The sequence below is a fragment of the Gymnodraco acuticeps genome, unplaced genomic scaffold (genome assembly GCF_902827175.1).
Source record: "Gymnodraco acuticeps unplaced genomic scaffold, fGymAcu1.1, whole genome shotgun sequence".
Taxonomy (NCBI): domain Eukaryota; kingdom Metazoa; phylum Chordata; class Actinopteri; order Perciformes; family Bathydraconidae; genus Gymnodraco; species Gymnodraco acuticeps.
In genome coordinates, this window is record NW_022990158.1 from 1,818,259 (window position 1) to 1,842,358 (window position 24,100).

Sequence of the window (24,100 nt, forward strand, 5' to 3'; positions counted from 1 at the left end):
TCAATACAGCGCGGAGACCAAAGCAGGTAGTGGCAGAAAAAGGATGATATATATTTTTGTACTAATGCAGGTTCAACTTGAAAACGTCAATTGGTCAATTTACCCCGAGGTATCTCAATTTACCCCTTGACGTGGATCAACCAACCCTTTAGATGGGGATAACCCTTTTTTTCAGGAATCCAATTTAATGACCCTTTGTGATAAATGCATTATTATCATCTTTGATTAACAGAACACATCCTGAAATAAAGGTTGTTGTTGTCATTTGACTTCTATCTAATTTCTCCTTGCCTACAGGACAACATTTTAAAAATACGACAGTCACATACAGGGGGCAAATTGTCCCTTTAAAAGATATAGGTACAGCTTTAGTGTGACAACAGTGCACGGGATTCAGTGGACCTATTGTTTAGAGAACACAGATGAAGAGCAATATGCACAAAAAAGTGTGAAAATGCCATGTCACAATACTGAACAGTATTCAAAATCTAAAATACATTGATAATCCAATAAAAAAGGACTATGATGTTTTCCAATTGTCTAATAGAGATACTCTCTGCTTCTTACTTCACTTTCAACGAGTCACTTCTGTGTGTGGAAAAAGCCCTGTATTTATCAGGACCTCAGTGCCTGACAATGGGTTGTTTTCAGTACTGAAGACTTCATTTGTTTTTGAAAACACATTTTTGCCAATTACTTTCTTTCAATGCATACCCCAAACAAACAACTACAATTGTTCTAATCTGTACCAGTGCCATAGCTATCATAAAAGTATATTGTATTGTGTCTGTCATTTTAGATTTTCCGACATTTTATGCTTGGAGGATTTTGAAGGCTGATTCCTGTCTTTTTAGACTAAATATAAATTAAAGCAAAATGTTTTAGTAGAGTAGTTTAGTGGAGTTAATTTCAGTCAAAAGAGAGTGCCTTGAAACAACATTTAGATGATCCAGTAGGCATTTCAAATGGGATGTGATGAAGAATACTATTTACGAAAAAAGGAGAAAAAAAAAATTAGTATAAATCCAAATGTCTTTGGTGGTGGCCCAGCGTGTGAGACGCGTTTTTTCACTTTGCATGCAACATGACTATCTTCCTATTGCTGCAATTTACTTTATATTTTAGGTTTCTATCATTTTAATGATTTACCTTTTATCATCTTTATATTCTTATTGTCTGACCAATCTTAGATTTGAATCCCATGATTTAAATGCCATGTATATACTTTATTGCTGTTCATTTATTGATGCAATAATGTGCATGTGTTGATTGAAAAAAAGCATCAGGAAAACTGCACATAAAGTTTGGCTGTTCTTTGCAGCAAAATGCTTTTAAACTACGGATGTTTAAAAAGATAATCTAACTAAACGTAACCGGTATGCACTCTTGACTCACGTAGTGAGTATAAAATCCTTTCATGGATCGCAAAAATCTCAAGTTTCTGACTTGAAGATGTGCATCAGAGGTGATGACTAGAGGTTGTTCATCTTATCTGCAGGATAGTAACAGATTACATGGATGGGAAAGCATAACAAAACCAGATTTAGCATTTTATTTGAAAAGAATTGCCATTAGATAACAGTTACATCGCTAAGAATGGCTTATTATATTTTATATTTTACCTTTAAAAGTATGGTCATTTTCAAATGATTATGACCAATTCTAAATGCCCAAATATGTTCTACTGTATATCAAACTCCTCTCACTTTTACAGTTTTGATAATTGTGACTGATATTTGTTTTTGTTATTAAAGGATGATCTATTGAGATGAACATTTTGAGTAAGTACTCCTCTTGCATTACGAGAGAAAAGTATTGTGTGTGGCCTTTGATTTAAAAAACAAACAGTAGCAACTGAAACAAAAGAAAGCTGAACCCCCCCCCCCCCCCCCCCCCCCACATGTTGTAGCATACACAAAGTGCACCTGGAGTTTGTGCCAGTTTGAGAGGTTTTTGTGAGGGTAATTAGATTTGCCCAACTGTATATGCTGAGTATGCAAAATGCATTTCATTTGCATTGAAAATATATATTCCAATGATATCCATGTCATTTGTATTCATTGACCGACAGTGGTGTAATGTAACTAAGCAAATGTACTCCCATATTTTTACTTGAGTATTGTTTAACTATGCCACTTTATACTTACTGTACTTGAGTACAATTCAAAAGGTAAGATCATACATATTACTTCACTACATGTATCTTTTAATTTGAGTTACTAGTACTTTAGAAATTAGGAAAGTTAAAAGAGAAACAAAAACATATAAAATAGGATGGTTTGTTATAAATTGAACTGTCCGACAGTTTTTACGAGAACATTTAAGTCGATTAATCAATTTGCTGATTGCCTGAAAATAAATTTGCATCATAGATCATTTAAGTAATTTATTTTTTTTATTTTGGGGGGTATTTTTAAATAAATGTGAACATTTTTTGCATTTAGTACTTACACATTGTATTCTTGAAGTAGGCCTAAATCTTGCACATAATACTTAGTTTCTTCACTTATGTATACTTTTGAATGCAGTAAGTACTTAGTAAGTACATGTTCTGTATTCTTCCTCCACCAACTGAACACATCAAAGTAGCCTATCTGGCTCAACCCTGGTTTTCACTAACACTATGCAAAAATATAAGCCTTTAAAAAACTGTAATTACAGTTTAAATTATTTTCCTTGTGCAGTCAGGTCACTCTTTCTCATTAAGTGTCACATTCGGGGTTCATGTAAATGTTTATTTTTGCAACAGCCCTGCAGTATAAATAGCTCTACTTGTTAAGAAAGAACATGTTTGCAGTGAATATCTCAGTGTGACTTGTCTTCCACAGCCTTCTCCAGTGTGTGTGTGTGTGTGTGTGTGTGTGTGTGTGTGTGTGTGTGTGTGTGTGTGTGTGTGTGTGTGTGTGTGTGTGTGTGTGTGTGTGTGTGTGTGCGTGCTCTCTCTCTCTCTCTCTCTCTCTCTCCCTCCCTCCACCTCAGCCTGCCTGCCTGCCTGTCAGCTTGCCTCGACCACGTAGCAGCTTCCTGGCAGCGGCAGCCGCTTGTGTCTGCTCCTCACACTCTCACACACTCTCACACAGTCAGTCAGTCAGTATCAGTAGCCTATGTAGAACCACGTAGCACCAGCTTTGGATTTTAACCACCACCACCAGCCGAAGCGGCAATGGACCTCTTTGAATTCGACTTTTTCAGAGACTGGGAGCTTGAACAACCATGGTAAGTCCTGCGCACACTGCTTTAATATCTTTTGTGTTTATCATGTTAATGTGGGAGGGTTAAAAAGAGGGATAAACGGACATGGCATCCCTGCTTATTTGGTTAAAAAATGGGTAAAATGCGTTATTTTTGGGAGCTAAAGTGAGTAGCGGAGATTCCGTGCAAACCGTATTTCTTTGTCACCGTAAAGCTGCCGTTGTTGCTCGAGACGAACCGGGGTGCACGCACTAACACGCTCGCGCTCACACAAACAAACATACAAACACGAGCCGGCTTTTACTGTCTCGCTGTGATATTGGAGGAATGTTTGATTTGCGTGTAAGCCTGCACCGGGGCTGTGTGACAGGCGGTGACACGGTGAGCAGCAGGGATGTAAGGGGACAGCAGGCGAAATGAATGAATGTTAGCTAACACACAAGTTTGACAGTTTACTACAGAGTTTTATATAGAAGCCTACTGAACATTACACGTAGTAGAAAACGTGTTGAGTTCAGGTGCATCACATATGTTGGTGCTTTGTGTGTTTTGGGGGATATACAGAGAGCACGGTATGAAGGAGTGAAGTTGGGGTGTGCTGCTTCTGGGATGTCAGTGCAACATTTGTTGCCAAACCATATATCTGTTTGGTTGATAAATGCTACAACTTTTGCTCCCTCTTTAACATAGCCCACAATAGTGGTCTGATATATGCTGATATACAGTCAGTAGGGTTAGTTCTTTGTAAATATGCAGAAGAGATTATTGACTGGTTGATTGCTAATATAAATCAGCAACAATTCTGATCATCCTTTATCTTTTAAGGAATACATCACACATGTGCTGGCTCCAGTTCTCCGACAAAACAATTGCAGCTGACATTGAATTGTATATTGTTTAATTTCAGACCAGAGCTGCAAACATTAACTGGTAACCATCACATACACCTGCAACTATATTAATAATCGGTTACAAGTCATTTTTAAAGAAATAATTCCCTGATTCTCGATTCTTAAGTGTAGATTTATTGTCTGGTTTCTTTAATCCACTTTGGCAGTAATCTGAATACTTGAGTTGTGGTCAAAATAAGACATAAAGACAATTATTGACAGCTTTATCAATAATTATCTATCTATCGAATCGATCCATCTCTCTCTCTCTCTCTCTCTCTCTCTCTCTCTCTCTCTCTCTCTCTCTCTCTCTCTCTCTCTCTCTCTCTCTCTCTCTCTCTCTCTCTCTCTGTCTATACCTACCTACCTACCTACCTACCTACCTACCTACCTACCTACCTACCTACCTACCTACCTACTACCTACCCTACCGACCTACCTAACCTACCTACTACCTTACCTACCTACCTACCTACCTACCTACCTACCTACCTACCTACCTACCTACCTACCTACCTACCTACCTACCTACCTACCTACCTACCTACCTACTTACCTACCTACCTATATATATATCTATCTAAGTCTTATCTTTCCATAGTTTGTCCACCAGAGAGCACTGACTGGTTAATGTTTACACTCTTAAATTGTTCTGCTAAGTACATATCTTTGTCACCATAAAAACAATAACCACAATCAATAAGAGGTCATGCAGTAATCTGTAAAGAAAGTAATTGTTAATCGCAGCCATGCCGTGCACTATAGAATTGCCTTACAACCCTCAGTGCAGCAGAGGACCTCAGAACAAAGACTCACAGGGAGAGAAGTGCTGCTTAAGGCTTTTAATACTGGAGAGACCCAGCGCTGTTGGAGGCTTAAAAGAAGACGGAGAGGCCGACAAAGGAGAATTATAATTCTATTTCTCTGCGTGATTTGGAATTTATTACAACATTGAAATGTAGTTAAGTCAAAAGAATGAGAAGTAAAATGGTCTATTGAACATTCAGAACAGCTTCTCTTGAACTGGCCAGCTCCCAGTCTGGGCTACAGTGTGGACTGCATTTATAAAGAGTGTTTCCCCCTTTACCCCCTTTATTTCCGGTGTGGCTGTAACTGGGCGAAATCGTAGACAACCTATTCTACCTGCTGAGCAACACCCACCTCACTGTTCGTACAAGTGGAATATAAAGAGATGGGGACTATATTTTACATTTGAAATACATTCTGGGTGAATACAAATAGGAAAAGCCTTCGCAATTTTGCCTGATAAAAACATATAAGAAATGTTTGGGCATATATCTTGATGTGAGGTCATGGTATCCTCAGCTGCAACAAGTAGTTGAATTATGGATTATTAAAAGATGGAATATTGTTTATGCAAAACAAGTGTATTCAGCCTCTCAAGCAAGGTTTCCTTCAGTTTAACTTTTATGTCATATTCAAATGAATATTTTTGTATTGACAAAACAAGACATTTTCAGTCCTGACTGATTTATCCCTTAAAATAATCTCTGATTTATCCATATCAAAATGATCATCAGTTGCAGCCCTTGAGGAAAACCTCTTGGAATAATAGAACAGAACAAATCAATGTGCCATTAAGTTAAAATGCTCTGTGAGATGTTTCACTACAGCTGGATAATATCTGTATTGTATTTATCGGGCTGTTTCACACAGTGCTAAAATGGAAAAAGGACTAAGGTCCATTATATAATGTACAACTGTCAGCCTCACTACTTCAACCACGTATTGTAGTGGGAGCACAATAACTTGGCAACCGTGTTGCTGTTTTGAGTCCGTATTCCAGCGGGGGAGAGTGAGAGCGAGGAAAGTGACACACACTGCTGTCCCTCAGCAGCCACCGTGGAGGGGCCCTGGAGCCGGGTACTTAACCCCCCACTGCTGGAGTGGAGCAGCTCAGTGCTCAACAGCAAGCTCAGGGTGTCTACACATGTAACCCCCCCCCCAACACGCACACCACCACTCCATCACGCTGCTGCCGTCAGTTGGTCCTGATGGGAAATTAGGCTTGCACGAAAAAACCCAGCTTCATTACAAGGAACCCACAAGAAGTGCCAGAAACAGCTGATTGAAAAAAAAACAATACTCTGAGCTGCTGATGGGTGGATCAGCTTAAAGGTGAAACCAGATTAGACCTTCAACTTTTAGATGTAGGAGTGAATGAAAACCGGCTCCTTGACATGTGATTGCATGTTCATGGTGCGGTATAAAGAAGGAAGGTCTGGACTCAATATAAAACCAATAGATGTCCTCAGCTGGTGTCAACTCGTCTGCACCGCCTGATACCACCATTGGTCATTTTCTCCAAATCCTAAAGCAACCAATGTTTGTAGGATTAGAAAACATGACAATTTTGATATTTTCACCTAACATTTTCTGAGATTTTGCCCTACTGTTTGTACCATAGTAGTTATCTCTTGGTGTATTAGATCAGTAGTTTCAACCATCCAAAAGCACAGTTTTGGTAGGAAAGGATAGAAATATTTGTTCTGCTACAAAGATTTATACAATGGCGTATTAAGGGCATAGGTAAAAAGTAATTCATAAATGACAGAGCTGTTGCTGCAGGTAATCAAACCCTTTGAATTTCAGTCTCACAGTCCAATATTCAATCAGCTTAATCACGCATGTGAGTTCAATACACACAAAATCATTCATCACACTAACATTTCCATTCTCCCTGTGTTATTTCAAGATGAATGACATACACTTCCTTGAAAAAAACTCAGGAAACTCAGAGATTAAACTGATACATTCACAGGGAAAAAAATGTGCGTTACTTAATTTATTAAATTATTCATGACCTACCAATTTAATTAATTTCACTAAGGACCACTTTACCTTTTCATTCTGTCACACCATTTTTATCACATTTTATAAAAAATGTACCAATCTACACTCAGCATATCCAAGTTTTTTTCTAGTAAGGTTACGTAAACACCTCCGTCTTAAACATGGCTTATATTAAAGGTCCCCTATTTAACGTCACTACCGGGGGGCCTCCTGTCTACGCCAGGGCCCGGCGGTTGAACCCTTCTAAGCTGGCTGTGGCGAGTGCAGTACTATTATAGCTCTCGGATATATACAAAACATGTCTCTGAAGTGTTTGGCTCCAAATACCAAACAGGTAATTGTAGCATCCCATAATCCCCTCTGTTTCAGCCCTGTTTCACAAGTGCTGATTCTCTGTCTGTTACTTTAGATCAGGGGTGCCCAATAAGTCAATCGCGATCGACGTATTTGGCAGGGTAGTGTGGGTAGATCCCTTGGCATTGGAAAAAAAAGAAGGAAAACAATTTTTATTTATTTTTTAAAGTTAGCCTATCATCCATCCTTACTATGGCATTTGCCACTTGATTGACATGCAGGTAAGCCAGTCTGAGTTGTATTGTGCCATACGGGTTCATGCAGTTATGAGGGGCCCTGCGGCGCAATTAGTGTAAGCGCACCACAGTTTTTCCTCCGTGTTCCTGAAACGTTCAGAATCTCTTTACACAGAGGGGACACATGTTTATGTATAAAATAAATGAAAAAGTGGATTTTGCACAATAGGTCCCCTTTAAGCATACTTGGCCTTTTAACCAGCCACATACAAATAATACAATACATTCAACTTGTGCTTCATGGTCTAGAAAAAACAATTGAATTTGGTTTGGGAATGGTGCTGCACATCATGTTGATGCTCCTCACCAGTGTCTTCTAGCAGCAGCCCTGGAAAGCTTCTTGATGTAGCGACGTCTCAGTGATAATAAATATCAAAATGGACTCAACTGTCCAAGATCATAAGGAGTAGAACACCTCCACTGGGGGAAAAAAAACCCAGAGTAGTGGAGATATTTTCAAATGGACCTACTTTTCTTAAATTTTACAATGGATTTCACAGGCATAAGAGCTGACACACACCTTCAATGGAAACCGTGAAAATCAGTCAGATTGGAGTTAAAAGTCTGTCATTCGCAATTGATGTGCTGCTCCTGTTTGACAGTGGATTTTCCCTTTAAGGGAGAAAAAATGAGAGAAAACAATCTTGAAGCCACCCCACGCCTTTGTTAAATTCAAACGAATCCAACACTGTAGATCTCCTCCTTCCTCCTGGAGAAATACCCTTTCATGTCTTCTCTTCTTTGTTGCTCTTTCTCCCTCCTCCTCCTCCCATCTCACTCCTTGTTTCATTCTCTCGCTCAGAGATCTGAAGGCTTTGTATAATTGTAATAAGGCTTGCATTGAATGCCGTGTACTCCTCGCTGTAATTGCCCATCATGTAGCTGGCTAATCATGGCAGTGGAATCTGGGGGAGATCGCTTTGACTGTTAATTGACACTGATGGTGATTGGTTGAACCATTTAAGTAGTTAATTAGAGAATTGATTACACATATCGTCGGCGTAGAATTATAAGATTCCAGCTGCGTGTTTAGGAGCCTAAAAGTTCACATCTGTGGGAATACACTTTGACGATTATTATAATTATTATGACTGGATCTCTTTGAGTCTTTAATAGTTTGAATATTTCTTTATGCCTCTTTTAAAAATAAAAATAAAAATAAATGACATTTAGCAGATAATACTGTGTCCAATACCATAAACAAAGAGTCTGGGGTACCACATTATCTTTGAACAAATACCTCGATAATGCAACAAAATTGTAGGGTCGACTATTGGTTGATTCAATAAAGTACCTCTTATCTTATCTTATTAAATATTCACGAAGTTACGGGTTTAAAAAAAATGATCATCAGAAATGTGGATATAGCAACTTAATGTGTTGAGTCAAATCATTTAAAACCAGAAAAAGACACTTATCTTAAAAATCCTTATCCAAGTCAAGCCACTTTTTATATTGTAACATAAAATATCATAATCTTTTTTTAGATACCTCGATATTGATATGGATATGATATTGTAAGGTTGACTCTAAGCTTTTTGATGAAGCATTTACACAATGAGATTTTTGATAAATAATCCTCAAAAATATGGATAAAATGACTTAACAGGTAAAGACACATGATGAAACATTGTTCACTGTAATGCAGTTTTAAAACTAGAAAAATATACTAACGATGTCCAAAATCTAAGACGACATCTATTATCATGTCACGATATCGATATATTACACAGCCCATTTCTTGGGGTAAGCTCCCAAGTGGAGGAGATGAAATCTGCAACAGTCAATGTATTCAATGTTCAGTCTCACAGTCCAATATTCAATCTGCCCGTCATTCCTAAGCACTCAATCAGCTCGGTCACACGTGTGAGCTCGATACACACAAAATCATTCATCACACTGAATTTTCCATCCTCACTGTGTCACGGGCCTCGGCTTCCAAAGCAGCTCCACTTGATGATACTTCACACCGGCAGCATCACGGCTCGGAGGCTGTGAAAAGAAGCTGCGTCCCATCCCAAACTGCCAAGAACTCACAAACAAACGCTTAAAAACGAACAGCCAGATAACACCGAAGGAAGCTTTCTTTCTGGAAGGAATCCTTTTTATCCCGTGCCGGTGGGATAATTATCCCCCAGGGCTGTACAATCGGGGCTCAGTCAGCAGGTGTGAAGCAGAGGGAAGAAGCTAGTGAGATCAACTGGAGTCCATACTGGGACTCTGTCGGTGGTTCTGAAGACTTTCCAAGGAAAAAAACTGCATTACATTTCAGTTTTACCGTTAGCTTAATGGGTGTGTTTATTTTTAACTCCACATATACAAAACACAAGGACAAAACACTTTCCTTATCTCTATGAATACACTCAAAACCTTGCAAGGTGATGAAAAAGGTTACAAAAAAAGAAGCAAAACATGTAAAAAGAAGAACTCACAGTCCTAATGTTATGCCAACAAAAAAGGTACAGGTCAAATAAAGAACATACACATGCTCTTCATTACTGGTTCATCGGCCAAATGTTCTGGTTGCACGTTTGTCCAACAACAATCCAGATCCGAAAGTATTTTTCATAAAATGATGAATTCATTAGTATGAGATTATTTGTCTAAATTGCCTTAAATTGCTTGGAATCGTGTCTTAGTCCACCCAATGAAATCTCATCTCACATGGACTCTCCTTTTAGCTCTGTTTTGGTATTCAATTCAAAGGAGGTTGGTCCGACCAGTACATTTCCACCTCAGTTCCCTGGAAGAACAAATCAGCTGTGAACTGAAGAACAGGTAGATCTGAGCGGAGAGTCCACCTTGACATCCAAGAGGACAAGCTGTCCGACTTCCTCGATCAGATCATAAACTAGAAAGAGGACTTTGAGAGAGCTGTGAGAGAGATCTCATGCAGAGGGAGAGTGTGGCTTGACACCAAGCACCCCTGCAAGTTAAACTGGTGCAGACGAAGGAAGAAAATGAGACCCTTCAAAAAGAGCTTTGGCTCAAAAGCAGTTGCTCTCTGTTGCTAAAACCAACGTTGAGTTGGAGTTAAGAGACTTTTCTTGACATTGAGAGGGTTCAAACTCACAAGCTACAGGAAAAATGTACCAAAATGAAGCAAGCTCTCTAAAAACAGGAGGAGGAGGAGGAGGAGGAGGAGGAGGAGGAGGAGGAGGAGGAGGAGGAGGAGGAGGAGGAGGAGGAGGAGGAGGAGGAGGAGGAGGAGGAGGAGGAGGAGGAGGAGGAGGAGGAGGAGGAGGAGGAGGAGGAGGAGGAGGAGGAGGAGGAGGCTAGGAAGACTGTGGAGAGATCCCAGGCTTTCAATCAAGCTCATACAGTTGATACCAGTAGAATTAGAGCAGCCCTATAAAAGACGCAACATCTGCTGGAAACTGAGGGCCTCCGCCACATCCTTAAAAAGAAGAAGAACTGTTCAGGAGACTTTTCAAAGGCCCTTTGGAAAACCTTCAGCTATACAAAAAACAAAATGATTTATAGTTTGTTGGTTGGCTTTTGTTGAACATTTTGCACTACAGTCAATATGAAATGCTTTGTTTGATAATAGATCAACCCGAATTTCTCATTTGCACCCTGAACCCTTAAAATATGTGATGTAACCTTTTCTTGTCTAGACTTTATACAGTATATTTGGCCAACTATCATTAGATAATTAATCAATCAATCGATCAATGTTTATTTATATAGCCCAATATCACAAATGTTACATTTGTCTCAGTGGACTTCACAGTGTGTACAGAATATCAGTATGACAATACGACACCCTCTGTCCTTAGACCCTCACATCGTACAAGGAACAACTTCCAGAGAAAACCCACAGTTTAAAGGGAAAATGGGAGAAACCTCAGGGAGAGCAACAGAGGAGGGATCCCTCTCCCAGGACGGACAGACGTGCAATAGATGCCGTGTGTAAATTGAAAAGATAATACATTTGCAACATAGGTAGTCCAAATGTTTGGAAATGCATGTGTGTATAATAGGAAGATGAATCCACGAGGATATCCATCCAGGACTTATGATCCAGGACCACAGCCACGACTCAAGATCCAGGGCTCGCGATCCAGGACACAGGAGCGCAGGATCATCCATGACTCCGGATCCCGGCATATATAGACACCAAAAAGAAAGACATTTGGGGAAGCTGGGTTAATCGGAACATGAGAGTACACAGGTATAGACGGAGAGAAGGAAGAAGTAAGATGTCCCCCGACAAACTAAGCCTATATCAGCAAAACTAGGGCTGAATCTAATCAGCCCTAACTATAAGCTTTATCAAAAAGGAAGGTCTTAAGCGCACTCTTAAAAACGGATAGGGTGTCTGCCGCCCGAACACAAACTGGAAGCTGATTCCACAAATGTGGAGCTTGATAAGAAAAGGCTCTGGCTCCCATTGTACTTTTAGAGACTCTAGGAACAACCAACAACCCTGCATTCTTGGAACGCAATGCCCTAGTAGGACAGTAGGGTATAATGAGTTCTTTAAGGTAAGATGGCGCCTGCCCATTAAGGGCTTTGTAGGCGAGAAGAAGAATTTTAAATTCTATCCTGTGTTCTATAGGGAGCCAGTGTAAGGCAGCCAGAACAGGAGTAATGTGGTCCCTTTTCCGAACTCTGGTTAGTACACGAGCTGCAGCATTTTGAATCAGCTGAAGCGACTTGACTGACTTCTTGGTACACCCTGATAATAAAGAGTTACAATAATCCAGCCTTGAAGTAACAAATGCATGGACTAGTTTCTCTGCATCGTTTTGAGGCAAGATATGCCTGATTTTTGCAATGTTACGTAGATGGAAGTAGGCGGTCCTTGAAATTGATTTTATGTGGGCGTTAAAGGATAAATCCTGATCAAATATAACACCAAGATTCCTTACAGTCTCACTGGAGGCCAAATTAATGCCATCCATAGTTAGTATATATTTAGATAATTTGTTTCGTAGATTCTTCGGGCCAAGTACAATAACTTCAGTTTTGGTCGTGTTTAACATCAAAAAGTTTAAGGTCATCCACGTTTTTAAGTCCTTGAGGCAGTCTTGAATTTTATTTAGATGATTAATTTCATCAGGCTTGATTGATAAATATAGTTGAGTATCATCCGCATAACAATGAAAATGTACAGAATGATTCCTTATAATATTGCCTAACGGAAGCATATATAATGTGAACAAAATAGGTCCGAGCACTGAGCCCTGTGGCACTCCATGGCTAACTTTGGTTTGCGTGGAAGATTCATCGTTGACACGTACAAACTGAGAGCGTTCAGATAGATAGGACCTAAACCAGCCTAAAGCAGTTCCCTGTATGCCAACTAAGTGCTCTAGTCTTTGCAATAGGATATCATGGTCGATAGTATCAAATGCAGCACTGAGATCGAGCAAAACAAGAATAGAGACACGTCCCTTGTCTGAGGCGATTAGAATGTCATTTGTGACTTTAACCAGAGCTGTCTCTGTGCTATGATGTGTTCTAAAGCCAGACTGAAAATCTTCAAATAAATCATTGTTTTTTAAGTAATCACACAGCTGTTTTGCGACCGCTTTCTCAAGAATTTTTGAGAGGAACGGAAGATTGGAAATAGGTCTATAATTGGCTAAAACCTCTGGATCGAGGTTGTGCTTTTTAAGAAGAGGTTTTATCACTGCTACTTTGAATGATTGTGGAACATAGCCTGATAATAAAGACATATTCATAATATTTAATAAAGAAGTGCTAATTAATGGAAAAACTTCCTTCAACAGCTTAGTTGGAATTGGGTCTAACATACACGTTGATGGTTTAGAAGAGAGAATCATTGAATTTAATTGTTCAAGCTTTATGGCTGAAAAGCATTCTAGTTTACTATCTAGTGTAATATTAGAACTTACGTTTCCGGGAGCTGTTGATAACACTATACTGGTCAGAGCCAAGAGGTCATTAATTTTGTTTCTAAGAGTAACAGTTTTATCGTTAAAAAAGCACATAAAATCATTACTACTGAGTGCTATGGGAATAGAAGGCTCAATCGAGCTGTGGCTTTCTGTCAGCCTGGCTACAGTGCTGAAAAGAAATCTTGCATTATTCTTATTCTCATCTATTAATGAAGAGTAGTAGGCTGCTCTCGCTTTACGCAGTGCTTTCTTATATTCATTGAGAGTAATATGCCAAATTAAACGAGATTCTTCAAGTTTAGTGGAACGCCATATCCTTTCAAGTTGTCTCGACTTTTGCTTTATTTTGCGGGTTTCGGCATTATGCCATGGAGCTAATCTATGTTGTTTTATTTTCTTCTTTTTCAAAGGAGCAACAGAGTCTAATTTTATTCGCAGCGCATCTGTAGCACTATCAACAACATGATCAATTTGGGGTGGTGTACATTTTGTATAAGTTTCCTCCCTTACATGCAGACATGCTATCGAGTTAAGTATTGGTGGAATCTCTTCCTTAAATTTGGCTATAGCACTAACAGATAGGTTTCTGCTGCAGGAGCTTTTGATTAATGGTTTGCAGTCTAGGAACAGTACTTCAAAAGTTACTAAGAAATGGTCGGATAAAGCAGGATTATGCGGTTCGACTAATAGTTGCTCAATTTCAATACCATAAGTCAGAAAAATTAGAAGGAAAACAAACATATCATCTCTACAAACAAGCCTGACTGGTATCACACACAGTGAATATTTGAATTGATGGTTTAAAATAATGAATCAGCTACTGTATAAAAATAGTTACCAATTCATGTTTGTTGATCGACCTATTGATTAACTAACTAATGGTTGCCACTCTAAGGCTGTATATATATTACCTAAGTATTTATAACATATTGATATTAAATCTTAACAGCTTTGGGCAAAGATAAGAAAAATAATTGTTTTTGATTACGGGATGTGTGTGTGTGTGTGTGTGTGTGCGTGTGTGTGTGTGTGTGCGTGCGTGCTCGTGCGTGCGTGCGTTATCTTGGCAGCATAAATCAATCAAGGAAGCATTGTATTCTAGCACAGAGATGGGCAACTTGAGTACAATTAAGAACAGAAATATATGGTCACATACTGTAAGGCTTTTTGGTTTACCGGTATAAAAAAAGAATCTGTCTTTGAACAGAGGCAAAGGGACAGCACTAACAGATGTTAAAGAAGTTACATTCAGAAACCATACTTCTTGCTCCTCTTCATTACAGCAGAACAGCAGAACTATGTTCAGTGTGAATTATGTTTGCATTTGCTTAAGAACAAATGCAAACATAATTCACACCTCTTTTGCAGGTTACTTCTGAAAGTTGCTTTTCCCGCCACTTTTTTACAATAAGCAAAATATATCTATAGAAACACTCAAAGTGAAATAACTGAACGCATACGGCCAGTCACTAACTGAGTGGAGGAGATTGATTTCAAGAATCGTAAGAAGTCATAGTTAAGGAGATGGTGTCTTTGAGCAGCAGAAAACAAATCCACTTATATCATCCTGTCACACAACAACCTTTACCCTCTATGCTTTGAAGTCCTTTTTGTATAATTAAGCTTCACACAACGGTTGTTGTTGGACTGGTATTAGACAAATGTCATCTTAATATTGAGAGAAATCTAGACCCTTATCTGTGGCTGAGGGTAGACCTTTTAAGGTTTGCTCTTGCTCCTTATAAAGAGCTAAGCCATCTGTTCACTTTCTTATGTGTCTTATAAGAAAATAGAAAATCCTCAGCACCACATTTATCTTTATCAGAGAAATTCTGCCAAACTGGGATGTAAGAAGAGTGTCTCAGCCCTCCTCCCGGATTCCCGCAAAACCACATATTTCTGTTGCTAGGAAAAGGAAATATTGGCGTCCCTTGAAGATGAGGATAAATAGTGATTACACGCATTATTTCAATACGCTTTAAAATAGACTTATGTTCCTTAGAAGCTCCGATCCAACAAAGATGGACTCCTAACTCAGAAGCATTATTCTTTTGTTGCAGAGGGAAATACATGAGTAGAAATGGGACCAACAAATAGCCAATACAACCAATTCAACTCAATAATCACTCAAAATCAAACCTTTTGGCATCAAAAACGACATTGCATAGATTAGAAACGCTGACACCAACATCAGCTATTACCATAGTTTACGTCATCCTAGGATTCAATCCAACAAATGATATTGGGATATACGTTGTTTAAAAACGTATCACATGTTGATGCGGAAATGTCCAGACACATACACTCTACCATCTGTCCAGTGAAGCGTATATTAGAATGCTGCGATCTCTTCAGGGTGGCTTTATCAGCCATCATTTGCACCTCAGCAGGATACACTAACACATATGTTCTGTTGCATGCCACCTTCCCAGAGCACCAACGTCACCTAGTGGAATCTAATAATGGCCCAGTGTACAGGAAGGATTGTCCTGCTCCAGATGAAAGAAACCTAAAGTGGTCTGCAGCTGGAAGAACTCTGGTACCGAGGAGGACCACACCCCCTATGATCACCATAGCGTTCATCTTGTGACCGGGTTAGGATTCTTTCAAAGTGTATTCCGCTCTCCGTTGCCCTGCACGAGGGTTCGACTACTATTAGGCAACATCCTCCACTCTATCTCCGGACTCTCAAGCACTTCACATATATTTCAACAAATAAAATAAGAAAGCACTCCATAATATTATTTGAGGACATTACCCTGCTTTTCCTCAATTACTTTGGGGACTTGAAGATTTGCACACATTCCCCTGGCTGCATGTCATAGATAATAAGGCAAAAGTCCACAGGGCTCAGTTAGAAGCAATATGGCTGAGGGCTGGGCATTCTATCCATATAATATCCAAATTGTGATAAAAGCATAGATATCATCTTGGATTATAGATATCGTATACGGCATAAGTGTGTTTTTTCCTGGTTGATAAGGTGACATTAATGTATGAGCCGATGTCTGTCACTATTTCAATTATTTGTCTTCACTCGCTTAGTGATTAAATCTTAAATTTAAAACTTAAAATCTTTAAATATATCAGTTAACCAGGTCATTGTTGGATAAAAACATCAAATCTCAAGCTACAGCTTCACACTTTCTTCATCTTTGATCATCAATGAATTTTTTTTTGATTTTGTGATAATTAATAATAGATGTCTTTGAAAATAAATCCATTAAAGTCCATTTACTGTAAAACACATTTTGAAATTCAAAAAACTGCATTCAAACACACCAATCACCATGACAAACATCCGATGATAAGACCCAACAGGCGCTCAGCGGCTCAATAAGGTGCAATGCAACTCATGACTGAGGGACGTCTCTCTGAGCGGCAATGTCTTATAGACTTATAGAATAGAAGTGTTTGAAACATTTACAGTTACCAAACAAGCAGAAATGGAGATGGTTGCACTGTGTTAAGAGATTATTACAGGAAATGCTGTGCCAAATCGCAGTCTCCTTGTCAATAGATGTGACTAAAAGCCTTTACACTACTAATTGGACTATATAGCAGAATAGCGAACATAACCGTAGCAGATCGTCCCCCTGGGATCGGATCACTGTTGGAGCCGCTGTTCTAATATAAGCAGAGTTTCCCACCTTTTAATACTCGTATTTATCTGTGTACTTATTGCTCAAGAGTGCTTTTTATGTCATTCATTTCGGGGTTGTTTTTGATCAGAGAATACACAGTGGAGAGATAAGGGGAGGGTTAGCTCTTGTAGAGTTTTTGAAACCACATTTAAACCCACAAAGGATGAAACTAAAGTGAAATGATAACATTCATCAGATCAGCATACATTAGCTACAAATATGAAAATCATGGTAATTTTAAACGAGTGTTTTGGTTTATTAATTCATAAACTGTTTGTCTATTTATTCATTTGCTGTGCGAATTAAATTAGGAATGCGTTAAATTAGTTAATGAAGAGCCGGCTTGAAATAACATTCCCTAATTTGTTGTTAAGACTAATGAAGAATTAGTTGAATTAGTTAATCAAGTGTTTGCTGTAGAATTCTAATTGCAAATGAGGTTAATTAGCTAATGAAGTACAGTGTTGCTCTGTTACACTCATTCAGACAGCAGAATGATGGCATGGTGATGTTGTGACTCGCTATGATACTGTCTCATTGAGCGACTGTGTCATACCACCAAGCTCACGTAGACGTGGTTCACTTTGTGATCTGAAACAAAACGACTTGTTGAGGTTTAATAAAAGAAAATGTTTTTCCTGTAACTTAAGATTGTACTTAAATTAGGTGTGTTACGCATGTAAGGGTTAGGGTTATAGTTAAAATAAGTCAACGTTGATTTTTTTTGTTTCACACAGACATGCACGGGAAAGTCTCAGACTTGTTTTACCCTTCCATCGTCCACTAGTTCCTACTCACACATACGCAGAGTTTGAGTAAAAATGTATTTGTCATACATCAAAACCAAACATTATAAGGGAAAAAAGAGACGAAGCTAATTACTGACCTGGGCACCTTCCTACTCCTGCTGCTCTAAAAGCTTGGTAGGATCAAATAAAAAGCTTGGTAATCCAAATAATATCATTATAATCATATTTTCAAAAATCAATTAACTGCTGCACCTTTTTGAAAAGCCCAAATTCAATAGCTTGAAAGACGTGACTGAACAATGATTATCAGCAGTAGTGTGTGTGTGTGTGTGTGTATGTCTCTGTTTGTGTGTTGGGTGTTTAGAGAAAGAGAGAGCGAGATCCTTGGCAATCAACACCTGGTAGCTTCTGCCCTCGTGCCCCCAAGATACCGAGTCAATACACACACACACACACACACACACACACACACACACACACACACACACACACACACACACACACACACACACACACACACACACACACACACACACACACACACACACACACACACCTGGCTCTCATCTGCCAAGAGGAGCATGGTGCTGAGGAATGATAACACACACACACACACACACACACACACACACACACACACACACACACACACACACACACACACACACACACACACACACACCTGGCTCTCATCTGCCAAGAGGAGCATGGTGCTGAGGAATGATAACACACACACACACACACACACACACACACACACACACACACACACACACACACCCTTGAACCCAGGGCTCTAGTTGCTCTTCTATTGTTGTTGGCACTTGATATTGCTGAGACTTCCTTGAATGTATATCTGTTTTTGGGTTTGCGTATTTGAAGGTGTCAGGAGGCCATGCTTTACAGACAAATTGAAAGTCTGTCTAGCTGTCGGCTAAAGGGGAATTTTAGCCTCCCGAACCTCAAGGTTTTAGCAAGTGCATTGTTTCCAACATCATTATGGTGAAATGTTGAAGAGGGAAAGCATCCTCAATGTTTCCTCACACCAGCCTGTTGGCAGAGCTCCTCTCAGATCTCAGAGAAGTCACGCGTGATTTGCACACAGCGTGCACATGGAAGGCCCCGCAGGGCGAAGCTACCACTGAGGGCACTGAAGTCATGTCCTCCATGTTTATTTCTGGGATGTCTAGGCAACCTGCGAGCAGAGTTTACACTCCAAAACAATGGTGTTTTAAATAATTGGCAGATTTTTGTTAAGCTCAATATATTTAAATTGTAATTTAGTCCTACATGTTGGCTTACTACCAAAATAAAAGCTAAAATGCCACACAAAATAAAACGATAGTAAATGTACTTCACTGTGCATTTAAAAGAATATAGAGAGGTTGAAGCATTTCCATTTTCCTAAAACCCTGTACGGCTCAAATTGGTACCATTATTAATTAATTACATTTATAACATGACACCATTCATTGAACTGTAGTCGGCCTCCTGTTCAATATGACCTGTTCAGATTGACCAAATGAATCATGCTGTTAAAGATCAAATAAAAAGCAATATCTTGTTCATCTCTACGTATTTTCTTATGTAAAACAATAAATCAACTGTTTGATTAGACATTTGATACACAAAGAGTATTTATTGAATACCCATTGAATATGTTATAGCTGTAACATTGAACTTTAACAGGCTCAGTTTGAGGGTAAACAACTAAAGCAAATGCTGTTTCTATCCACAGGAAACAGCTAATACAATTACTAGCTAGCTGTTAAGCATACCTCAATGCAGTAGTTGCAAGTGTTGCTTCTCAAATGTCATGTATATTTGAAATGGGGTAAGGTTACTAACTAGTGCATTACTTTTAAAACATTTCATATCACATTATTAATAGATTGAACCTAATTGAAAGTAATTTTCTTTAGACTGTATTATAAGTTTGTATGTAGAGGTGGGCTAGGGCTAAGGGTGTGCCTCTCCCTGTCAGATTTGATATGCATGTAGATTCACATTCAACAATAAGACACACAAATGTGATAAATACACAAATTCAAAAAGAGACTTAACAGAGACTTCACATTTGCCGAACAAAAGGCCCTTATAAACAAAGGACAGGGCCTTACAATATGATTTGGGAGAAAGACAGAGACAGCGAGCTGGAGGTAGTTGGCCTTACAAGACAGTAGATTAAACACTGAATTTAAGATAAAGCACAAATAATAAAACTGAATTTGTAAGCATGGAGACATTGAGGAAGTGTGAGCGAGACAGAGATGGAGGGCTAATGACGTACCTTTTCTAGCCGAGGCCAATTTACTGTGAGGTTTTGAAAGGTCATCTCCTACATGGAGGCCTGTCTGTGACAAATTACATTATTTACACCGGGTAGAAAGAGGCAACGAGACCCGGAGAAGCGCAGAGAGTAAAAGAAGAGGGAGGGAGAGAGTGTGTGTTTGACTGTAATTGGTCTACAGTGTTAACACGAGAACCCCGAAGACATTTGCTAACACACTGCCTAATGATGCTCTTATCAAAGCACAACACCTGCAATTTTGACATGAGACCGTTATGTCCTTCTCACCATAAAGAGATTGTTTTACTGCAACATTTTGATGTTTTAATTTTTGAGCAGAGATGTACACTGCAACACCGCTTCAACGGCTGCTGTGGGGGGGGATTACATGGCTAAAAGGAAATCCGTTATTAAGGGCAATCTCTGCTGTCTTTTGTATAAAAAGCAACCTTTTTACTGTTCTATTTCATTGATGTCTCCTAAAAACTGGTTCATCTTTCTTTTTTAACACATCAATGGTTGATAAGCATTACTGGACAGAAAAGAAAAGAGCGCCAGTTACTTAAATGCAAACTCCACCAATGCACATAACATTTTTGATTGGCAGCTGATCTCTGGGAAATGCAGTGCAGAGGCTGTTTGATTGACGGGTGATCCATGAGAACTGCCAAAAGTGGAGGAAAAAACCCTGACATGACACTTTTACATTTTCAAGATGCTGTAACACCTACAGTATATTACATGACATCATAAGATCAAGATAGTGTATTATCGTGCACAAAATAACTGTAATTCCTTTAGTTTATTTATGTTTGCTACGTTCAACAAAGTAAGACTGCCAAGCTGCGGAATGAAGACATTTCAATGTTTCTTATTTTCCCTGAAGGACACGACCCAGCTCCCCAAAGAGCAGCTCAGTGTGCGCTTGTGTGTGTGTCCCTTGGGCTAGAAGGGAAGAGCCACAGGGATTAGTAGTTCAATGGTTTGGGACTTCGGGAATGAACGGAAATATGAATATGTAGATTTAACTTCCTAAAGGAAATGTCTTAAATGAATAAAGCATAATGTTTGATTAACGTCCCAAAGTAAGCGCATAAAAATGTACTTTATAGGAATGTGGATCTTATCTTTGTTTCATGATGCTGTCTGTAAGATTTATTGCAGAATTGTTTGGTATTTTTTTATTTTGATTCTCAAATCACAATTATTTTGGTCTTGCATAAACTTTAATTATATGTAATATTTTGTTTGGGTATATTTATTGATTTAATATTTATTTTAGCAACTGGAACATGTGTGGGTTTTTCATAAAGGAGCATTCAATAAGCATTAAGCAGTTTATTTAAAATAATATCTAAAATAGTGAGTGACTAAATAATTGAGTACTAAGTACTTTGCGTTTTAAAATATCAAGGGATTTTTTCTAGGGAGTAAAAAGACGGTAAATAAATATCTTTATATCAATCATCATAAAAAGCATTGTTTGAACAATTCAGTTTTTGCTACGCTGAAGCCCGGTTCCTACGTACACGCGTGTTTGAAAATAGTGTTTCCCCTTCAGCAAGGTTGGCCACATTTGTGGTTTGCACAAATGTGGTCTCATTTTCTGCGTTTTTCAAGAGAAAACGACTCAGACTGACTACATGAACAAAAAACTCAGTTTACCCTTTCTACATGTCAACAACATGACATAGTTGGAAGTTGGGAAAATGTTCGGCAAAAGTTTTCCTTAAACATTTGGGTAAGGACGAAAAACCAACATGAAAAGAAATAGCTATGTTTAAATAAAAATACCTTGGTATTCATCGGTAGACGTGAGAAAAGGTGACTCAGATACCCAAAAGGAGCTTCTTCCGTCCCCCGACAGCAGCTAGATAACAATGTGTTGCAATTCTAGCTAGGTCATTAGCATAGAATAGTATAAACAATATGTGCAGTTTTAACTGGTTATCACACTATTATCACAAAGTTAACTTACCATTTCAAAAGTGGTTTCAATTCCTCATGGTTTCTTAACTTACAACATCACTGCTTTAATGTTGTTTACTGAAGTTGATAAATATGAGGGGTATTAACTTACATTTACTCTCAAAGTGTATTGTCAAACGGAAACCATTTTCTCCTCCACTGCTCCTGTCACTTTCCTTCAGGACATGAATTCCCTCTTTATCAACTACTTCATAATTATCCCGTGTCTCTGTGCCTTCTTTTTTCAGTTCAGTGTCTGCCCTCTCTTTCCTCTTTATGTTAACCTTTTCCTATCGCTCTCCCCCCTCTTCCTCCCCCCCTGCCTCCCTTCAGAGGCATGCTAATACATTTGTTATCAACCTACCCCCTAATTAACATGCCCCTCTCTGTCGGGGGCTCTCCTATCTCTATTACTCTGTCGAGATGTCTTCTTCCCTGTCTCCTATTTCATTCAGACGTTTGCCTCTTCTCTCTTTTATTTTTAATAGATGAATTTCAGAATGGCTCCTCATCCTCACTTCTGAGGCTATATTATCTACAGACAAGTCTGTCTGAATGCCAGCAGGACAAGGAAATCTCTCGTATAGCGTCTCTTGCTTTAGCAGTGTGTCTCTGTATGTGTTGTGTGTGTGTGCGTGTACCACCCTAGTGGTTCCCAAGCTGTGGTCTTACAGTCAAAGAGTCCTTGGCAGGCTTCCATGCTGGGTTCCTGGGGCGTCTGTCCGATAGCCATTAGCATTCACTTTAAATGTTGCCCTATAACATCTCCTCTCTTAGAGGAAATGCTCTTAAGGTCTTGCAACTCCTCTTTGTACATTTGACATTAGGAAATAGCTCACAGCAAAACATGTGTTCCATTGCCAATAATACTATGGACTGACTACCAATGCCACCACTACTCTGTAACTCATTTGTACTCTACTGGCTAAAGGCTGTTGGCACAGTCCATGTCCACAGTCTGGACATGGACATGACTGTTTATTTATATGCACTAAAGTGAATGATTTCATGTTGTGAAAAACAGTTAAACCTCCCTCAGATCTTGGTACAGTTTTATATAATTCTTTCTCATAGTATTAAAAAATGTGTTGCTGTCTGATAGCTGCCGGTCGGCAGTACAATCTTGCTTTGTGAACCGCTAAGCTAACAGCTAATGTCAACTGAAGATGCATTGCTAATGAATGCTTTTAAACTGTATTTGGTACAAATAAGCATGGGAAAAGTAAATGATTACAAATTCCGTTTTTTGGCAAGAATTGTGAATAAACAATAATACAATAGATCAGTATTTGACTATATGACTTAACTGTTGTCTGCATTTGATATTGGTTGGAAAAACACGTTTGAAATCTCTCAGTTGGAAATAATTGTATATCAAAGTTTATTTATATGCACTGAATATTCTGCAGTTGCGATAAGGTATTTAGATGTTGTCCTCCTCCCAGCACCATTGTTCCAAAATTATGTATTATTTACAAAACGTAGTTAATTATTCATAACTAGATTTAAATTGTGTATTATCACTTTTAGTAAAAAGGGGGTTGACAGTGCTTTCTTTCCTACAATCTTTGTTTTACATTGAGGCCTCAGCATTTCTAAATAAAGTTCATGTTATTTCACTATCCTAGAGAAGGGGTATATTCTGTATAACTGTGTGTAATCCTGAACACACTACTGCTAAGCACACTAGAAAAAAAATCCTTTAGTTGAGCCTCATTAACCTGTAGATAAATGGCGGTGGTTTGGTGAGGCCAGACTGCAAGCTGTAAGCCTTCACTCTGCCCATACAGCTAACGGAGAGAGCGGCTAACGGGGAGCTCAATCAATACGCTAAGTGTGTGTGTGTGGATCTGGCTCGTGTTCAACCCTGTGCGTGTGCGCATTTGCATTTTGTGTGTCTGTGCATCTGTAACCACGCACAGGCTGTCTAAATGCGTATTGATCCTGAGGTGTTGTTTTGTGTGTCTGATGCTCTGCTGTGTTTTTGTGTCATTAAGTTTGGCTCGCCAGCACAAATGATGATGGATGAAGTCCGCTGAAGCATGATTCATCAGCGTGATTTTTTAAAAGTAGTTTCAGGACATTGATGCATTTTG

General features: G+C 38.9%; 1 protein-coding gene across 1 annotated transcript in view; it reads left to right on the top strand.

The window, feature by feature from the left end:
• The first annotated feature begins 2,973 nt into the window (after positions 1-2,973).
• The window catches only part of LOC117546978 (AF4/FMR2 family member 3-like), a 163,649-nt gene continuing 142,522 nt past the window's right edge, over positions 2,974-24,100 (top strand). Inside the window, exon 1 of the mRNA XM_034217427.1 lies at positions 2,974-3,216. Within this exon, the coding sequence (XP_034073318.1) occupies positions 3,164-3,216 (53 nt within the window). The 5' untranslated portion in view covers positions 2,974-3,163. The remainder of the gene's footprint in view (positions 3,217-24,100) is intronic.